This window comes from Balaenoptera borealis, assembly GCF_965194805.1.
Source record: "Balaenoptera borealis genome assembly, chromosome: 11".
Lineage (NCBI taxonomy): Eukaryota > Metazoa > Chordata > Mammalia > Artiodactyla > Balaenopteridae > Balaenoptera > Balaenoptera borealis.
In genome coordinates, this window is record NC_138868.1 from 53,835,775 (window position 1) to 53,856,822 (window position 21,048).

The window sequence follows — 21,048 nt, forward strand, 5'->3', positions numbered from 1 at the left end:
AGCTAAGCTCATGAGCCACAACTACTGAAGCCCACGCACCTAGAGCCCGTACTCCGCAACCAGAAAAGCCAACGCAATGAGAAACCTGCGCACAGCAATGAAGAGTAGCCCCCGCCCGCCGCAACTAGAGAAAGCCCATGCGCAGCAACGAAGACCCAATGCAGCCAAAAATAAATAAATATATAAATTTATTAAAAAAAAAAAAAAAAGAGGGCTTCCCTGGTGGCGCGTGGTTGAGAATCTGCCTGCCAATGCAGGGGACACGGGCTCGAGCCCTGGTCTGGGAGGATCCCACGTGCCGCGGAGCAACTGGGCCCGTGAGCCACAACTACTGAGCCTGCGCGTCTGGAGCCTGTGCTCCGCAACAAGAGAGGCCGCGATAGTGAGAGGCGCGCACACCGCGATGAAGAGTGGCCCCCACTTGCCACAACTAGAGAAAGCCCTCACACAGAAACGAAGACCCAACACAGCCATAAATAAATAAATAAAATTTTTTAAAAAAGAGAAAGTATTTTCCTGACGTAAGTGTACCGTATCTGAGTTTAATGTAAGAAGGCTCTGCAGACAGTAAACCTAACTCAAGTATGACCTTAATGCTGGCAGGCAGTCATCCAGTACGTCCCTGCTTTGTTCCCTTGCCTCCTCTTCTACATGACTTTTTCACACCTTCTCTACTCAATCCACTGATATCTTTTCCCATTGTCATTCCAACCAGTCAGGAGAGAAGTCCCATAGAGTCCCATCCCATCTCCACCCACCTACTGGCATCTGTGCCCACACTCTGACTAGGAAGTTGGTCTGTTCCCATGGATGAACTCTTCAGGCTCCTATCGAAAGCCAGTCACTCCAATAATTCTCCCCTCTGTCTCCCATCACGAATATTTTTTTTTTTTACTGTCTCCTGGATTATTCCCATCAGTGTACAAATATGCTGTTATTTCTCCCGTCTTAAACAAAAACTTAATCTCTATAAACTACCGATTAAATTTTTAAAATCAGGATGCAGAACAGCACCAATAGTATGCTACCACTCCTCTAAGACGGAGTGGAAATATGGCCAGATTGCCATATTTTTGTATAATATAACCATGTTTATATGTTATACATATATGTGTAAATATATGGATTTCCTTATATTAAAAATGGAAAGAAAAACCAAAAAATGAATAAAAATGGTTTCTTTAAGGGGGGGTGTAACAGGTGGAGGGAGCAGAAATGGAAGCTAGAATTCACTAAAAACGCCTTGTTTCATAATTTTGACTTAAAATTGTTATACTTGTGACTTTAAAATCAGTTATGAAGACCCTCATTACTATTTGCTGGAATTCTCACTCTCTGCTAATGCCCTTGCTTGAAGTTCCACTTAAGTGCTGCACCTTTATCACAATTTGCTAAGGAAGATTTTCTTCCTTTTAACACAAGCCACAAAAATGTCATTGGCTGCTCCATTCACTCTTCTGAGAATGGTTTTCCTTTCTGCCTGTTTGGGGGACACTGTAGAGAATACATCCCTGATCCCTTTTTGACCTGTGTGATTCCTGAAAGGGACTGGGTGTTAAAATTCTTTGGGTTTAATTGAGTGTAAACTCCATTTCTTGATGGCAGGTGGGGATGGGTCCAAGCTAAAACTCAGTTCCTCCTGACAGGAGGCAACAGGGATGCCCTACCACATCCTGGTCTGCACTAGAGTGAAAGCTCTCCTTCTCTGATGGGAGCAGTTCAGGGCTTCTGTTCAGTCAGCCCACATCCACCACGGTGTTAACTCCATGAGGGCTCCCAGACACACAGTAACAAGTGCATAGGTTATCAGTAGTTATGGGATGCGTTTTTACCTTGGATTAAATATTCAGTATTACCCAGTGTGTTCCCACCACCCCCTATGCTTCCCTCTGAAACAGCACCTACCTCACTGTGCTATTTCTGCCCACACCTGTCTCCTTCACTAGACTGTGAGCAAATTCATGGCAGCAACTGTCCTGATTTACCTCTGTCTCTAGCTTTTACTGTATCGACTAGTACTTCCCGCATGCTCAGTGAAGACTTCTTAAATGAATGAACAAATGGAGAAAATTATATTCAGCAGCTTGATGCTTACTGTGGATGTGAAAACCACCATAATCCATTGTACCCATGGGAAGACTTGGACCAGACATTGAGAACTACTATTGCAGCCTCTGCCCAGTGGAATGATGCCTTGTCAGAGTTTATAATGAGATACAATATTCATACAGAGCAAAACTGTATAAAGCCTAAATATACAGTTTAATTGTAAAGAAAACACCATGTCACCATCATTCAGGGGAGAATGAAACATTGCCAGCACCTCATAAGCCCCTCAGCAGCCCTCTCTGATTACAACCCTCTCCCTCTCCTGCAGAAATAACCATGATTCTGATTTTTGTAATAAATACGCCTTCTCTTTTCTTCACAGTTAATGACATCTGTATGCATTGATAAAAAATGTAGTTCAGCTTTGCCTGTCATTAAACTTTATATAACTGGAATCATATCACATGTATCATTTTGAGTTGTGATTCTTTCACTCAGTACTATGTGAGTTTCCTCTATGTTGTTGCATGTATACATAATTCTTTCATATTTTATTGGCATGTAGTGTTATGTTTTAGGAACATTTCACAAATTGGAGAAATGACGCTGTGCTAGATCATAGAGTATATGGGTCTTCGACTTCATAAGAGAGCGGTAAATTATTTTCCAAAGTGGCTGTACCAGTTAACATTCCCACTCTCCATGTATGAAAGCTCCATCGACCCACATCCTCGCCAACCTGGGTATCATCACACTTTGACATTTTAGCCAGTCTGACTGGTTTCTAGTGGTAACTATTTGCTGTTGTAATTTGCATTTCTCCTATTACTAAAGAGGTTGAGCACATTTTCTTATATTTATTGGACATTTGTTTATTCCCTCTTGTGAATTATTTTGCTCTAATGATATTTTTTCTAATGGCTTGACTACCTTTTCTTTTTTTTTCTTTTTTTTTTTTTTAAAAGGTGGATTACTTGTATAATACACATAGCTGCAAACTATCTTTTTTTTTAAATTAATTAATTAATTAATTAATTAATTTATTTATGGCTGTGTTGGGTCTTCGTTTCTGTGCAAGGGCTTTCTCTAGTTGTGGCAAGTGGGGACCACTCTTCATCGCGGTGCGCGGGCCTCTCACCATCGCGGCCTCTCTTGTTGCGGAGCACAGGCTCCAGACGCGCAGGCTCAGTAATTGTGGCTCACGGGCCCAGTTGCTCCGTGGCATGTGGGATCTTCCCAGACCAGGGCTCGAACCCGTGTCCCCTGCACTGGCAGGCAGACTCTCAACCACTGCGCCACCAGGGAAGCCCCCAGACATTTTATAATTTGATGAAACTTAAAAATCAAGAATAGAAACATGATCAAAGGAGACATATACTTTTTTTTTTCAGAAAGGAAGAAATATTGTTCTTATTAAGTTATGAGCACTTTTTTTTTCTTATTAGTCATCAATTTAATACACATCAGTGTATATATGTCAATCCCAATCTCCCAGTTCATCACACCACCACCACCACCCCCCGCCGCTTTCCCCCCTTGGTGTCCATACGTTTGTTCTCTACATCTGTCTCAATTTCTGCCCTGCAAGCTGGTTCATCTGTACCATTTTTCTAGGTTCCACATATATGCGTTAATATACGATATTTGTTTTTCTTTCTGACTTACTTCACTCTGTATGGCAGTCTCTAGATACATCCACGTCTCAACAAATGACCCAATTTTGTTCCTTTTAATGACTGAGTAATATTCCATTGTATATATGTACCACATCTTCCTTATCCATTCGTCTGTCAGTGGGCATTTAGGTTGCTTCCATGACCTGGCTATTGTAAACAGTGCTGCAATGAACATTGGGGTGCATGTGTCTTTTTGAATTATGGTTTTCTCTGGGTATATGCCCAGTAGTGGGATTGCTGGGTCATATGGTAATTCTATTTTTAGTTCTTTAAGGAACCTCCTTACTGTTCTCCATAGTGACTGTATCAATTTACATTCCCACCAACAGTGCAAGAGGGTTCCCTTTTCTCCACATCCTCTCCAGCATTTGTTGTTTGTACATTTTCTGATGATGCCCATTCTAACGGGTGTGAGGTGATACCTCATTGTACTTTTGATTTGCATTTCTCTAATAATTAGTGATGTTGAGCAGGTTTTCGTGTGCTTCTTGGCCATCTGTATGTTTTCTTTGGAGAAATGTCTATTTAGGTCTTCTGCCCATTTTTGGATTGGGTTGTTTGTGTTTTTGATATTGAGCTGCAAGAGCTGTTTATATATTTTGGAGATTAATCCTTTGTCTGTTGATTCGTTTGCAAATATTTTCTCCCATTCTGAAGGTTGTCTTTTCGTCTTGTTTACGGTTTCCTTTGCTGTGCAAAAGCTTTGAAGTCTCATTAGGTCCCATTTGTTTATTTTTGTTTTTATTTCCATTACTCTAGGAGGTGGATCAAAAAAGATCTTGCTGTGATGTATGTCAAAGAGTGTTCTTCCTATGTTTTCCTCTAAGAGTCTTATAGTGTCTGGTCTTACATTTAGGTCTCGAATCCATTTTGAGTTTATTTTTGTGTATGGTGTTAGGGAGTGTTCTAATTTCATTCTTTCACATGTAGCTGTCCAATTTTCCCAGCACCACTTATTGAAGAGACTGTCTTTTCTCCATTGTATATCCTTGCCTCCCTTGTCATAGATTAGTTGACCATAGGTGCGTGGGTTTATCTCTGGGCTTTCTATCTTGTTCCATTGATCTATGTTTCTGTTTTTGTGCCGGTACCATATTGTCTTGATGACTGTAGCTTTGTAGTATAGTCTGAAGTCAGGGAGTCTGATTCCTCCAGCTCCGTTTTTTTCCCTCAAGACTGCTTTGGCTATTCAGGGTCTTTTGTGTCTCCATACAAATTTTAAGATTTTTTGTTCTAGTTCTGTAAAAAAATGCCTTTGGTAATTTGATAGGGATCGCATTGAATCTCTAGATTGCTTTGGGTAGTATAGTCATTTTCACAATATTGATTCTTCCAACCCAAGAACATGGTATATCTCTCCATCTGTTGGTATCATCTTTAATTTCTTTCATCAGTGTCTTATAGTTTTCTGCATATAGGTCTTTTGTCTCCCTAGGTAGGTTTATTCCTAGGTATTTTATTCTTTTTGTTGCAATGGTAAATGGGAGTGTTTCCTTAATTTCTCTTTCAGATTTTCAATTGTTGGTGTATAGGAATGCCAGAGATTTCTGTGCATTAATTTTGTATCCTGCAACTTTACCAAATTCATTAATTAGCTCTAGTAGTTTTCTGGTGGCATCTTTAGGATTCTCTATGTACAGTATCATGTCATCGGCAAACAGTGACAGTTTTACTTCTTCTTTTCCAATTTATATTCCTTTTATTTCTTTTTCTTCTCTGATTGCCATGGCTAGGACTTCCAAAACTATGTTGAATAATAGTGATGAGAATGGACATCCTTGTCTTGTTCCTGATCTTAGAGGAAATACTTTCAGTTTTTCACCATTGAGAATGATGTTTGCTGTGGGTTTGTCATATATGGCCTTTATTATGTTGAGGTAGGTTCCCTCTATGCCCACTTTCTGGAGAGTTTTTATCATAAACGGGTGTTGAATTTTGTCAAAAGCTTTTTCTGCATCTATTGAGATGATCATATGGTTTTTCTCCTTCAATTTGTTAATATGGTGTATCACATTGATTGATTTGCATATACTGAAGAATCCTTGCATCCCTGGGATAAATTCCACTTGATCATGGTGTATGATCCTTTTAATGTGTTGTTGGATTCTGTTTGCTAGTATTTTGTTGAGGAGTTTTGCATCTATATTCATCAGTGATTTTGGTCTGTAATTTTCTTTTTTTGTAGTATCTCTGTCTGGTTTTGGTATCAGGGTGATGGTGGCCTTGTAGAATAAGTTTGGGAGTGTTCCTTCCTCTGCAGTTTTTTGGAAGAGTTTGGGAAGGATGGGTGTTAGCTCTTCTCTAAATGTTTGATAGAATTCACCTGTGAAGCCATCTGGTCCTGGACTTTGTTTGTTGGAAGATTTTTAATCACAGTTTCAATTTCATTACTTGTGATTGGTCTGTTCATATTTTCTATCTCTTCCTGGTTCAGTCTTGGAAGGTTATACCTTTCTAAGAATTTGTCCATTTCTTCCAGGTTGTCCATTTTATTGGCATAGAGTTGCTTGTCTCTTAGGATGCTTTGTATTTCTGCAGTGTCTGTTTTAACTTCTCCTTTTTCATTTCTAATTTTATTGATTTGAGTCCTCTCCCTCTTTTTCTTGATGAGTTTGGCTAATGGTTTATCAATTTTGTTTATCTTCTCAAAGAACCAGCTTTTAGTTTTATTGATCTTTGCTATTATTTTCTTTGTTTCTATTTCATTTATTTCTGCTCTGATTTTTATGATTTCTTTCCTTCTGCTAACTTTGGGTTTTGTTTGTTCTTCTTTCTCTAGTTCCTTTAGGTTAAGGTTAGATTGTTTATTTGAGATTTTTCTTGTTTCTTGAGGTAGGCTTATAGAGCTATAAACTTCCCTCTTAGAACTGCTTTTGCTGCATCCCATAGGTTTTGGATCGTCGTGTTTTCATTGTCATTTGTCTCTAGGTATTTTTTGATTTCCTCTTTGATTTCTTCAGTGATCTCTTGGTTATTTAGTAACATATTGTTTAGCTTCCATGTGTTTGTGTTTTTTACATTTTTCCCCCTGCAATTCATTTCTAATCTCATAGCATTGTGGTCAGAAAAGATGCTTGATATGATTTCAATTTTCTTAAATTAACTGAGGCTTGATTTGTGACCCAAGATATGACCTATCCTGGAGAATGATCCATGTGCACTTGAGAAGAAAGTGTAATCTGCTGTTTTTGGATGGAATGTCCTATAAATATCAATTAAATCTATCTGGTATATTGTGTCATTTAAAGCTTCTGTTTCCTTATTTATTTTCATTTTGGATGATCTGTCCATTTGGTGTAAGTGAGGTGTTAAAGTCCCCCACTATTATTGTGTTACTGTCGATTTCCTCTTTTAGAGCTGTTAGCAGTTGCCTTATGTATTGAGGTGCTCCTATGTTGGGTGCATATATATTTATAATTGTTATATCTTCTTCTTGGATTGATCCCTTGATCATTATGTAGTGTCCTTCCTTGTCTCTTGTAACATTCTTTATTTTTAAGTCTATTTTATCTGATATGAGTATTGCTACTCCAGCTTTCTTTTGATTTCCATTTGCATGGAATATCTTTTTCCATCCCCTCACTTTCAGTCTGTATGTGGCCCTAGGTCTGAAGTGGGTCTCTTTTAGACAGCATATATATGGGTCTTGTTTTTGTATCCATTCAGCAAGCCTGTGTCTTTTGGTTGGAGCATTTAATCCATTCACGTTTAAGGTAATTATCGATATGTATGTTCCTATGACCATTTTCTTAATTGTTTTGGGTTTGTTTTTGTAGGTCCTTTTCTTCTCTTGTATTTCCCACTTAGAGAAGTTCCTTTAGCATTTGTTGTAGAGCTGGTTTGGTGGTGCTGAATTCTCTTAGCTTTTGCTTGTCTGTGAAGCTTTTGATTTCTCCATGGAATCTGAACGAGATCCTTGCTGGGTAGAGTAATCTTGGTTGTAGGTTCTTCCCTTTCATCACTTTAAGTATATCATGCCACTCCCTTCTGGCTTGTAGCAGCTTGTAGAGAAATCAGCTGTTAACCTTATGGGAGTTCCCTTGTATGTTATTTGTCGTTTTTCCCTTGCTGCTTTCAATAATTTTTCTTTGTCTTGAATTTTTGCCAGTTTGATTACTATGTGTCTCAGCATGTTTCTCCTTGGGTTTATCCTGTATGGGACTCTCTGCGCTTCCTGGACTTGGGTGGCTATTTCCTTTCCCATATTAGGGAAGTTTTCGATTATAATCTCTTCAAATATTTTCTCAGGTCCTTTTTCTCTCTCTTCTCCTTCTGGGACCCCTATAATGCGAACGTTGTTGCGTTTAATGTTGTCCCAGAGGTCTCTTAGGCTGTCTTCATTTCTTTTCATTCTTTTTTCTTTATTCTGTTCTGCAGCAGTGAATTCCACCCTTCTGTCTTCCAGTTCACTTATCCGTTCTTCTGCCTCAGTTATTCTGGTATTGATTCCTTTTAGTGTAGTTTTCATTTCAGTTATTGTATTGTTCATCTCTGTTTGTTTGTTCTTTAATTCTTCTAAGTCCTTGTTAAACATTTCTTGCATCTTTTTGATCTTTGCCTCCATTCTTTTTCCACGGTCCTAGATCATCTTCACTATCATTATTCTGAATTCTTTTTCTGGAAGGTTGCCTATCTCCACTTGATTTAGTTGTTTTTCTGGGGTTTTAATCTTGTTTCTTCATCTGGTACATAGCTCTCTGCCTTTTCATCTTGTCTATCTTTCTGTGAATGTGGTTTTTGTTCCACAGGCTGCAGGATTGTAGTTCTTCTTGCTTCTGCTGTCTGCCCTCTGGTGGATGAGGCTATCTAAGAGGCTTGTGCAAGTTTCCTGATGGGAGGGACTGGTGGTGGGTAGAGCTGACTATTGCTCTGGTGGGCAGAGCTCAGTAAAACTTTAATCCGTTTGACTGCTGATGGGTGTGGCTGTGTACCCTCCCTGTTGGTTGTTTGGCCGGAGGCAACCCAACACTGGAGTCTACCTGGGCTGTTTGGTGGGGCTAATGGCAGACTCTGGGAGGGCTCACACCAAGGAGTACTTCCCAGAACTTCTGCTGCCAGTGTCCTTGTACCCACGGTGAGCCACAGCCACCCCCGCCTCTGCAGGAGACCCTCCAACACTAGCAGGTAGGTCTGGTTCAGTCTCCCCTGGGGTCACTGCTCCTTCCCCTGGGTCCCAATGCCACACTACTTTGTGTGTGCCTTCCAAGAGTGGAGTCTCTGTTTCCCCCAGTCCTTTCGAAGTCGTGCAATCAAATCCCACTAGGCTTCAAAGTCTGATTCTCTAGGAATTCCTCCTCCCATTGCCGGTCCCCCAGGTTGGGAAGCCTGACGTGGGTCTCAGAACCTTCACTCCAGTGGTGGACTTCTGTGGTATAAGTGTTCTCCAGTCTGTGAGTCACCCACCCAGCAGTTATGGGATTTGATTTTACTGTGATTGCACCCCTCCTACCATCTTATTGTGGCTTCTCCTTTGTCTTTGGATGTGGGGTATCTTTTTTGGTGTGTTCCAGTGTCTTCCTGTCAATGATTGTCCAGCAGTTAGTTGTGATTCTGGTGTTCTTGCAAGAGGGAGTGAGAGCACGTCCTTCTACTCCGCCATCTTGGTTCCGATCCCTGATGCTGCATTTGATGTACATCATCTCCTCCCGTCATCCAACCTTGCCAGGGAGTGGTTATACCTTTTAACATATGAGAAATTGAGGGTTGGAGTAGGACAGGCCTTTGTTCAAGGCCATGGCTGGAGGAGGGTGAGAGCAAAGGTCATTCTGGAGCCAGTCTTCTGTAAAAGAATCTTGCCTGGCAACCAGAAGTCCTGGCTCCTGCAGCTCTGCCGCTCACTTACTTCCTGTGACTTTGGTGTATGACTGTTAGCATAACTGACACCATCTTGGCCCTTTTCACTGTCTCCTGTCCCTAACCAGGATTGTACTGTGTGGTATCATCAAAGGCTTTGTAGTTAATAAATATTGTTTAATACTCATTAGGACCATGTGGCCTCTATGCTGTTAGTCCCCAAACAATGCTGAAAACTTCTCTGATATATTCCTGGTGCCCATGAGACTGGTCACCCATTCATAAATCTTAACTTAGGAATGCACATCCTATCTCCAAGCACTTACCCCTATACACTAGGTTAACTATAAAATTGTCCCAATGGCCCCTTGTGGTGTGTAGTGCAGCTGCGAATGCTTCCAGATCATCATCCACCTGATCCCAATCCCACTCTGTGAGTAAGTTACCCTATAATAAACTGATCCATTGATTACATGGAGCTGCCTGCCTCATTTTTCGATCTCAAGATGCCTTCTTAATTTTAGTTCCCTCCATGAGAAAACACTTGGTTTTCTCACCTGTGTAGTGAAGGGTTTGGAGGAAAAGTTCTCTGAGGGGTTTCCAATCCAATCAACTGTTTTCTGTGTCCCCTCTGGGTCTGGCAGAGCACATGTCACATGGACCATGCCCCAGAAGGAGAGGGCGAGGGCTTTCCCGCCTAGTGAGTACCTGCTGCCAGCCAGGGGCTTTACCTCCATCATGTCCTATGGGCCTTAGTGGTCCAGTGTGTGCACCTGTGAATCAGAAAGGACTGGGTTCCAATCCCAGCTCCTACCTGCAGCTCATTTCCTTCTGGGCTCATTTCGTTCATCTGTGACCCCCTGGGGTTGTTGTGAGTCCTTGCAGAGAGAATGCTTAAACAATGCTACACAAGAGCCTGGAACAGGTAGGAACTCGAAGTGTGCTAGTGTTTCCAATGTTTCTGCCACCATTAGCCTTGCTTTCCCATGGGAAGGCTTTGGCCAAGATGACATGAATCCACCTCTGAGCACACAGACCTGCCAGGATATGTGGCCCAAAGTCCAGCAGCCCACATACACACAGCCAACCTGGATCCTGGAAGTCTGCCTCTTGTGCACACCCAACCAGTCTTCCTGACCCCGGTCCTGGTTCTACCTTCCCCCTACATCCTTGCCCTGTCTCCCCACTCTGGTCTTTGCTGAGCTTTGGCACTTCACCCCTAGCTCACTCACCTTCCAAGCCCTGTCTACTTTGGTGCCTCTTGTGGTGTCCCCTTTGTGTCTTCCAACCCGGCCAGGCAGAGAAAAGCCAGGTAGGTGCTGGGCTGTGGCTCATTAACCCCCTAACCCCTCCTTTCAGTCAGGCCTTCGGGGGTCCTCTCCCTTTGGGGCTCCTTTGAGGCACTGAGCCCCCACCCCGCAGTCACCCTGGATCAACTTCTTGGTCCCTCCTAGAGCACGTGTTGGGAGGGGACTTGCCTCTGGGATTTGCCGATAATGAGAACAACATTGTTAAGAGCCCTCATGGGTTCCAGAACTTTACAACCAACGGGGTATCTTTTATTGACATTATTCCATCTGGTCCTCAGAACAGTCAGGGGAGACAGGCAGCCCAAGAACAGGAAACTGAGGTCCAGAGAAGTGAAATGACTTACTGATGCTTATACTAATGTTTAGTATCAGAGCTACAAGGCAGACCCAGGGCTTCATTCCCAGGCCTGTGCTCTGCATATGGGTAAGGGCATAGGGTCTGAAGAGACAAGTCCTGGGTATGAATACCAGTTCTAATATATTTTAGCTATGTCACCTTAGGCATGTTACTTAACCTCTCTGAGTCTGAGTTTCTCCATCTGTAAAATGGAACATAACAATATTACCCTTCTCATAGAGTTTTTGAGAGGATTTAGGACATAGTGAAACATGATTTTTTGAAACTGACTCCAAGCGTTTGGTTTGTATTATCTAGCAATAGCCAGAGGAGAGGCTACCTGCATCTATTCTATTTCCCAGGGGACTAGTGATGTTCATCTCCTGCAGGAGAAGATACAACTTTCATGGGCTCTCGGAGTCTCTAGATGCCAAACAGCTGGCTTCAACAGGTACTACTGTCAACAGCTGGCATCTAAGCTTAGACTGCTTAGTACCCAGTAGTTGGTTTTTTCTGCTTATAAAGTTACTCTCTTGCTCCCTTTCCCCCCAGAAGGAAAGCAACAAGGGTCAGGGCCATCATGCCTCTATCTTAGGGTATATGTGTGTGAGTTGTTAGCAGCCAACACTCAGCTGCCAGAGGGAAGACCACTAACTGTGTCTGCTGTAGTCTATCCCTTGAACCTCTCGGATTCATTCACTTTTCACAAGTTCACTCCATTTGGACATAGGGTTTCCAGGATTCTGATTAGTCACAGTTTCAAGGGAAATTTCTAAGAGAAGGATTAGTTGGATTAACGACTGCCCTCGCTGCTGCAGTCAGTCCCAAGGCTGCAGGTGACACTTCATCATCCCTCTCCTCTGCCACCCATTCTAGATTCCCTTCCCCTTTCCCTTCACATTCAGTCATTTCAGTGGGTCTAGATGGATTCCCTCCTAGCATGACCCAGACCCTCATCCCTGACAGTTCTGAGCCCCTGTTTACCCTGCCTCATCAAGCTATAGTTGCTTTAATTGTCCACTAAGAGTTAAAGTTGGCAGAAACCAGAAATGCTCACTTGCCTGAGTGCTGACCTCCCAGCCCCCATTATGTAAGAGTGGTTTTACCTCCTCCTGAAGATCACGGTCAATTGCCCTTCTAAATATGGTAACTCCTTTTTCTGACTGCTGGTCTGCTTTCACAGTGGGCTTAAAATGACCAAGCAGAAGCTGTAGCTTTAAATTTAGTGAGATTTACTGTGTCTCCTGGTGAATCCGGACTGCTTAATCCACAGAGGCCAGAATCGTCAGGACTGAAAGTACAAATTCCCTCAAATAGGTCACTGTGGGTAATGGTGGATGGAGCCACTCTAACTTCCACCCACTGGTTCTTGGCAGGAAGCATCACTTTTTAATGGGCACCCAAGCTGAAAATGGATCCATCCCATTGGATGGGAACATGGACCCTATTACCGCTCCCTGATTGGAGCAGCTAGTGGTTTTCTTATGCAATCATTTCCAGCCTCCCACCCATCTATATTGCTGATACATGAGTATTTGCTAACAAACAAGTGATACCAATGCCAAAAATATAAAAACTTACAGGAGAAAATTTTAACATTGAATCAAATGCTAACTTCTTGGCTCCCACAGCCCCCTTTGCTTCTCTCTGTCCTAGCACCTTATATTATTTCTCTGGGTCTGACCCCCCAGTTAAACTATGGATACCTTGAGGGCAGCAGCTATGTCTGGCTTATTTCTGTCTCTAGCAGTCCTAGTAAAGATTTTAAATATAAATGATTGGATGATCAAATTTTATTCATCACATTAATGACTAATGAAAACTGTGAAAACCAATTATTCTATAGCACCAGTGGGAAGACTTCTTGATCCAGTATTTGAGGACCGGTTTTTAGCAGTCTGCTCAACTGAATGAAGTCGATTTGGGTTGCTGTAATTCATTTAAAAATATTTATTGTGTTTATTCTGTGCTGGGCACTGTCATTTGTGTCCAGGGAGCTGAATAATTTGCATCTAAGGATTAAGGGTCCCAGAATTCCCTGGGCCCTGGGGACATGCCATTTTGGTGATGGCTGCTTTGACATCCTTGTTCTTCAGCGTGTTGATGAGAGCGTTGAGGATAGGTGCGAGAATAGCATGCACCACGTTGCCCATGATGTGGAAGTCGAGGGGTAGGTCAGCCCTGTAGGCCACGTAGGCTATGGCAATGGATGAGTAGTAGGTGCCAACCAGGAGGTGGGAGCTGCAGGTGGAGAAGGCTTTTGAGTGTCCTTCTCGGGAGCTGATGAGAAGCACTGAGGCCAGGATGTGGGCATAGGAGAGAAGCACCAGGAGAAGGGGCAGAAAGGACACCACCAAGGCGATGCAGAAGCCCATGAAGGTCTGGGACGTGGTGTCAGAGCAGGAGGCCTGGACCACAACCAAGTGGTCACAGAAGCAGTGGCAGATGTGAACAGTGTTGTCAAAAGCCATGTGTAACATCTGCACCACTGCTGGGATGGGCAGAAGGAGGGCAGTGAGCTGGGCACTGGCTGCCAGTGCAGCATTGGTCTGTGGGGTCATGAGGACAGGGTAGTGCAGTGGGCGGCAGATAGCCACATAGCGGTCATAGGCCATGACCACCAGGATGAAGGCTTCAGAGCAGGAGAAGCTGTGGAAAAGGTACATCTGCAGGAAGCAGGCAGGGAAGCTGAGGTAGTGGTCCTCAAGCAAGAATAGGGACAGCATCTTGGGGACAGTGATTGTAGTGGAGAGGATGTCCAAGTCTGAGAGGTTGATCAGGAAGAAGTATGTGAGTTTGTGGAGGCTGGGCTCTGCCACCACAGACACCAGGATCAGCTCATTTCCCACCAGGATGAGCAGAGAGATTAAGAGGAAAATCAAGAAGACAAGGAGGAAGAAGGATTCAAGCAGAGAGAGGATGCCCACCAGGTAGAAGACAGGTGAGGAGTCCTTTGATCCATTACAGGTGGCTTCCATAGTGGGTCAGAGCTGGTCATTTGCAGACAGACACTGGAAACATCAGTACATATCTGGAAACCAGAACAACCAGGGGAACATTAACTAGAACATGCATCTTTTTGTTTCCAACATGGATCTCAATCCTAACTGTTTCTTTGTGCCTGGAATTTCATTGCACAACTAAGATGCTCAGGATAGTGAGTTGTCTAATGAGCAATGGTTAAAAAGCTGGTCCTGTGTGGTGGGCAAGAGGGGTGAACATAAACACCTGAAGGGCTGTCAAGGGGCAGGTACAACACTTACAAAGAACTGGGGCCAGTATTAGCAGCTCCAGGGACCCAGAGAGCCCCACATATGGAATAAGTTTCTTACAATTAGAACTATCCCATAAGGCAAAAGACTGGCTTGAGAATGAGTGAATTCCTTATAACTAGAGGTATGCAAAGCTGGGGTCTTTTGAGCTGAAATGGTGCACAGGAGGTTTAATATTTAAATAGGAGCTAGATTAAAAACCCTTAAGCAACCTTCTGACCCTAGATCCATTGGTTCTTTAAAAAAAAAAAAAAGTAACATAAATGAACTACATCAATCAGACTGTGGAGGATTCCCTTTCTATGATATCTTATTGATAGGAAGAGTTGCTTCCCCTAAGGGCTGCTACAGAATGCAGTCTGCTTCAGCCAAGAGCAGCTCCTCTTTCTGTGCAGCTGCTGCTGGGACTCTGTCTGTCTCAGTCTAACCTGGGTCCTTGTATCCTGTCTATTTGTCATATCCAGAGACCAGTCATCCTGATTTGCCCAGAACCGCCTGGTTTTAGCACTGCAAGTCCCATCCCAGGAAATCCCTTAGTCCCCGGCAAACTGAGATGTCAGTCACCTTGCGAGGGCAGAGGCATTGTATATGCCTTTGGTAGAAGGAGTGATTTCCTGAAAGGAATCCAAGTGGAAGATAGATTCTCCCCCTGTTGGGAAAAAAACAAACTCCAGGGCACTTCCTGGGTCACTCCATGGTCTTTCCCCCTCCTGGCTGCTGCAGCTCAGCCGGTGTCACTGTTAAGCCACTTCATGCCCACTGCTCTGGGCCCCAGTTCAGAGGGCACCACAGAGAACTGGAAAGTCTCAGAACCAGTGCCAGGAGAGAAGAGCAAGCACCCTTCAGGGAGTAACTCCGCTCCCAGGAGGCTGCTGAAGGTTACTGCGCGGGCACGGCAGCCCAAGGCCCCCGAAGTGAGACTTCCCAGCCCCCAGCACTGAGCTGAGGGAAGTGTTGACTCGCCCTTCACCTTGACTAAGTGATCCAGGGTCAGGTTATGTTGATGTTCAGATCACAGCCTCCCTGCCCCAGGGACCCCTGGAGCAGATCCACTTGGTTTTCCAGGACCACCTCCAGCTTCTCCCTCTTCTAACAAACCCTTCTCACGCCACAGAATACGTAAGCGTGGAAATGGCCTGCAGATAATTGAGTCCCTGACCGTTTCTTTCACAGATGAAAAGTCAGGCTGGGGAATTCCCTGGTGGTCCAGTGGTTAGGACTCTGCGCTTCCATTTCAGGGGGCGCGGGTTCAATCCCTGGTTGAGGAACTAAGATCCCGTAAGCTGGGAGGCCAAAAAAAAAAAAAGACAAGTCAGGCCGGGGTGGGGATGGGGAGCAGCCCCCAGGTCAACAGCTGGTCTGTACCAGACTTGGTCCTGGAAACCAGGCCTCAGGCTCTGGTCTTGGACTCTTTCCACCAAGCCAGGCCACCTGGAGGATTTGGAAGCTCTGGTTTCCACCTGGGGAAAAAATAGGCCAAAAGTTTTATTTTCCTCTCTCCATTTCTTAGGCTGATGTCAGAGACAGTTATGGATTTCTGTTTGGTTCTGAGGGCATTTTCAAACAGTTTCAGATGGTCTGGTTACTAAATAGAGGCGCTACATGGCTAGAAAAAAAATGCTCTTTTCAAGAAATGACTTAAGGAAGAGGTGGATTGGGCACATCTGCGTGGAAAAAAGTCATGACAATCAGGTCCCGTGTCCTGAGCAGAACGGTTGTATACCTGGTGCCTGGTAGTTGTGACACATATACACAATGGAATATTACTCAGCCATAAAAAGAAACAAAATTGAATTATTTGTAGTGAGGTGGATGGACCTAGAGTCTGTCATACAGAGTGAAGTAAGTCAGAAAGAGAAAAACAAATACCGTACGCTAACACATATATATGGAATCTAAAAAAAAAAAAAAAAAGTGGTTCTGAAGAACCTAAGGGCAGGACAGGAATAAAGACGCAGACCTACTAGAGAATGGACTTGAGGACACGGGGAGGGGGAAGGGTAAGCTGGGACGAAGTGAGAGAGTGGCAAAAAACAAAAAACAAAAAAACCCTACAACTACAGTTTCAGTAGTTGTGGCTCACGGGTTCTAGAGCGCAGGCACCAGGCACCTGGTACCTGGCTCATAATAAACCCTCAACAAATATTTTTTAAATAAATGAATTAATTAATGAAAGGGTTAACCTGAGCTAAACTGAACTTTTTCCCATAATGGACTAGTCAGCAGGGATTTTTCTTTTCTTTTCTTTTAACATCTAAATTGATAGAATGCACATTTCCGGGGAAGCTGCTGTAATTCTGAGATGCTGTTCCCTCCGCTGGCTGGGCCCATGTAAGCAGGTTTTGCAAGGTCTGCGGGGCAATCACAGAACATCAGAGCCAGAAGGGTCCTTAAAAGCAAGCAACGTAGTCCAATCCCCACAGCCCTCCTCCCATTTTTCAAATAAAATAACTCAGAGAAGGGAGTGACTTGCTCAATCAAGGTCACACAAGGAGCTGGAAGTCAGACTCTGGGCTCCCTGCCAGGTCTCCCAAGGGTCCACCACGGGAGAGGCGCTGAAGCATCCCTGTCTGGCAGCCCACATCATTCTTGTATCCCTCACCAGCCTGAGGATTCCTTGGGGCTGGAGACTGACCCTGACTCCTTTCCTATAAAGCCAGGATCTCAGTGTGGCCCAGCGCCTGGCTTCTTCGTGTTTCCACAGAGCTGTCCTGACCACCTCAGGGCTTTCCCTCCAGCATTGCTGCGGAATCAGACACTTCATCTTGTGGAAAGCTTCGGTCCTGCTCCCCTATTGTTGCTGATAGGCAGGAGGAGGCTCAGAGAGGGGCTATGCCTGGCCAAAGTCACACAGCCAGTGAATCAGCAGCCAGCCTGCAATGCTATAAATTGGGGCAGAACGATTTTAGCCCATCTCCCTTCTCGTAGGGCCCCTCTCATAGTGGGGTGATGGTCCCTAATTGCCTGTCCCCTTAAACTGTGCCCTTCCAGAACCCTGTCCCTCCTTGGGCTCTGACAGGCTCTGGGCACTTCCTTTGCAGCCTTCATGCCTACATAAGAGGGGGCTCAGCTCACCTGCAACCCAGGCCACTCCAGCTGCCCCTTCCTCTCCCCAAGCCAGCGCTGCCTCAGTGGGGAGGACACGTTGGGGCTGAGACTGGTTCCATTAAAACCCCAGGCCCTCCTGTCCCTAACCTGCTGGATCCTCTCCCCTGAGGTCCCTTTCTAACAGGGCCCTGTGTAATGCTTTTCTGAGAACTCCCAAGTGGCTGGTTAGCAGCTACCACTGGGCTTGGCTGATATTAGAACAACAAGATTAATAGTCCTCACTGGGGCACAGAACTCTGTGGTCTATGGAGGTTTTCCCACCTACTGAGCAACAGTTCACAGCCCCACGTGACAGGTGAGGAACCCAAGGCTCAGAGGTGAAAGGAATTGCCCAGGTCACACAGCAGGCCGAGGGCCAGGCAGGATGGAGGTCTCAGATTTGCTAACTCTCAGTCTAGCCTCTGAGCCAACCAACCACACAAATGAGACGAAGTTTGTGAAAAATCTCTATATAACTGTAAAGTGCTGTGCTGTTAGCCAGGGGATGGGGGTGTGAGGACCCTTCAAGTGTTTTGAAGCTAGAGGAACAAGTGTGACAAAGCAGAGAGCCACTCAGGTTCCCAAATCTTCACTCTCTCTCACTCGCTTGCCCTCTCTTACTCTCACTGTTTCTTAGATGCCTTATAACTCCAAGTCCAACCTCCTCCAGGGAGCCTTCCGTGACTTATCTTCCTCCAGCTCCCAGGGCTCTTGCTCTCCTCTGGATTAACCAGGCTGACTGCCTATGCCATCCACTTTAAAGATTAGGAGGGGACTTCCCTGGTGGCGCAATGGTTAAGAATCTGCCTGCCAATGCAGGGGACATGGGTTCAAGCCCTTGTCCGGGAGGATCCCACATGCCACAGAGCAACTAAGCCCGTGTGCCACAACTACTGAGCCTGCGCTTTAGAACCTGCGAGCCACAACTACTGAGCCTGTGTGCCACAACTACTGAAGCCCACGTGCCTAGAACCCTTGCTCCTCAACAAGAGAAGCCACTACAATGAGAAGCCAGTGAACCGCAATGAAGAGTCGCCCCTGCTCGCCGCAACTAGAGAAAGCCGGTGCGCAGCAATGAAGACCCAACACAGCCAAAAATAAATATAAAATAATAAATGAATTAAAAAAAAATAAAGATTAGGAGAACTGAGGTTCATCATTCATTCCACATTGAATGAAGCTGGCTTCGTGCTGGGTGCCTGAACACAGTGAACTGACAGTCTAGTGGAGGTAGCCTATGGAAAAAATTGACCACCAATCATATCCAGTGTGATCTGTACTACTATAGAGTTGAAGGGCTCAGAGGAGGGAACAAAGTAGGTTTGCATGATGGAAGACAACTTTCAGGTGGGTTGTGAATTATAAGCAGATGAGGAGAGCTCTTCAGGCCAATAAGGCAGGGACAAAGTGAGGAAAGGGTGGAAAAGTAGATGTGTTAGAGGGGCAGATAGAAGTGTGTTTGGGATGCAGTATAGAGGGAGAGACTGGGAGTCTCAAAAGATGAGGTCTGCAGGGGCCAGAACCAGAAGGGTCTCGAATTCCAGGCCAAGGAATACGAAGCCAGCACGAGGACATTGGAGAACTAGGGGCAGCCTTCAGGCAGGGGGTTAACAGATGCTTGTTTCAGAAAGATCACACCCACTGCCACGTGGAGAAGGGATTCAAGCGGGAGAGGCTAGAGGCAGGGAGGCCAGCCAGGGAGATGGGTGGTGAGGAGAGAAAGAGGGTGAAGGAACAATGATAATGATGACAGAAGCTGCTGCCCTTTAGTGAGTGCTTACTTGTACCAATGACTGTGCCCTGGTGGTCACATACTTGGTTTCAGTTCTTCTGATCAGTGGTTTTTATTACCCTGGTTTTTATTATCCAATTGTCTTCAAGGCCCACACTTCTTAACTATCAAGAATCAGATAGATCTTCAAGAGGCAGCATTGTCAGAATTTGATAACGGCATATGGAAGAGTGCGAGACGATGCTGGACGTTCTGGCTTGGGTGATGAGGCAGGTGGCGGTGATGTTGGCTGAGCTGCAGCACATGGCGGTGGGCAATGGGCAGTGTAGGTGAGAAGACTTTGCAGGGAGATGATGAGTTTGGTTTTGGACATGTTGCATTAGAGGGACCCTTGGGGTATCCAAGTGGGGATGACCAGCAGGTATTGGAGGGTTTAAGTCTGGAGCTCAAGAGAGAGAGCTGAGTTGCTGACAAAGACTTGGGAAGGCTATGCTTTATGGAGCTAAGGAGAGAGTGTAGAGTGAGGACAGAATCTTGGAGGAAACCAACATGAGACTGAGGCAGAACAAGAAACGTCTGCAAAAGATGCTGGGAAAAAAATGGCCAGAGAGAGTGAAGCAAAGCCAGGAGAGTATGATATCACAGAGGCACTCCAAAGGGCACATGTGGCCAGCAGCAGTAAAAGCTGCTGGTGGGATTGGAAGGATGAGAAGTGAAGAGTGTCCAGGAGATCCAGCAAGGAGGAGGCCAGTGGGGACCTCAGGGTGAACAGGTCCAGTGGAACGATAGGAGTAGAAGTTTGGTGGTGTGGACATTTGGGGGGTAAGTAGGGAGAGTGGGTAACATTTTCAAGATGTGTGGCTGTGAAGAGACGTGGATGGTTGGAGGGCAATGAGGGATCAGGGAGGATTTTGTTATATTTTTAAATTGGAAATATTTGAGCAGATGTCCCACCATTTGTTGGTAGGAGTTAGCCAGCAGAGAGGGAGAGGAGGAAGGGATGGTCAAAGAGGAGGAGAAGTGGATCTTCTGAGCCCAGGGTCTGGACTACTAGTAGGTGAGAAGGAGGTTTAAAAGAGAGAGAGAGAGAAAGGCAAGATTGCAGATTTAGTGGTACAGGGGTAGGGGGGCAACTTTCACTTAAGACAAGAGTGGCGGGAGAATTTCATGAAGAGGCTGAGACTGCAGGGGAGTTTGTTCTCCATCGAATGGGTCTGAGAGGGCATATAGTGGATATGTGCTCAGGTCCTGGTGCCAGACCAGTTTGGGTTCAAGCCTGGCTGGGAGCTCTCTGAGACTCTGTTTCCGCTTCTGTAGAATGGGGGTTTGTTTACTGAGTGCAAGCTCTGTGCTAGTGCAGCGCAGGTTGAGAAGAGGTGAAGGGTGCCAGCAGGTGTCAGAAGCGTCTTCTACCCAGGTTACACAGCCCTGTCCCTCTCTCCTGGGACCGTGGGGAGGCCCATAACATTCCCAGTCCAGGTCTCACCCACCTGAGAAAGTGGGGAGGTCCAGAAATGTCTCTAGGAGGCGTCCATGTATCTCAGGAACATTTTCGAGCTCAGAACAGAAGACAGCCTGGCCCTCTAAGTTCCGCCTGAGTGCAGGCGAGCTGCCTAAGCCGCTCTGCCCTGGAAAGTCGTCAGTGACGCTCTGTCTCTCTCCGTCTCACCCCTGCTGCTCCTTACCTTCCCTGGTGTCAGGCTCCCACACATGCGAGAGGCTGGAAAAGGAAGGTGCCAGGGAGGAAAGGGAAGTTATAAATACGTCCAGGGAGAGACGGGGCTGCCTCCCG

The 21,048-nt window shown here is 45.1% G+C and overlaps 1 protein-coding gene across 3 annotated transcripts in view; it reads right to left on the reverse strand.

The window, feature by feature from the left end:
- Positions 1-3,058: 3,058 nt before the first annotated feature.
- LOC309606302 (olfactory receptor 2AT4-like) overlaps positions 3,059-21,048 on the reverse strand; it is a 32,225-nt gene continuing 14,235 nt past the window's right edge. For 2 of the 3 annotated variants that reach the window (XM_082343222.1, XM_082343221.1), the window contains one exon: positions 3,059-20,976. In XM_082343222.1, coding sequence (XP_082199348.1) covers positions 13,178-14,143 — 966 coding nt within the window. In that variant the 5' untranslated portion in view covers positions 14,144-20,976 and the 3' untranslated portion in view covers positions 3,059-13,177. The remainder of the gene's footprint in view (positions 20,977-21,048) is intronic. The other variant, XM_082343223.1, reaches the window with a different exon arrangement.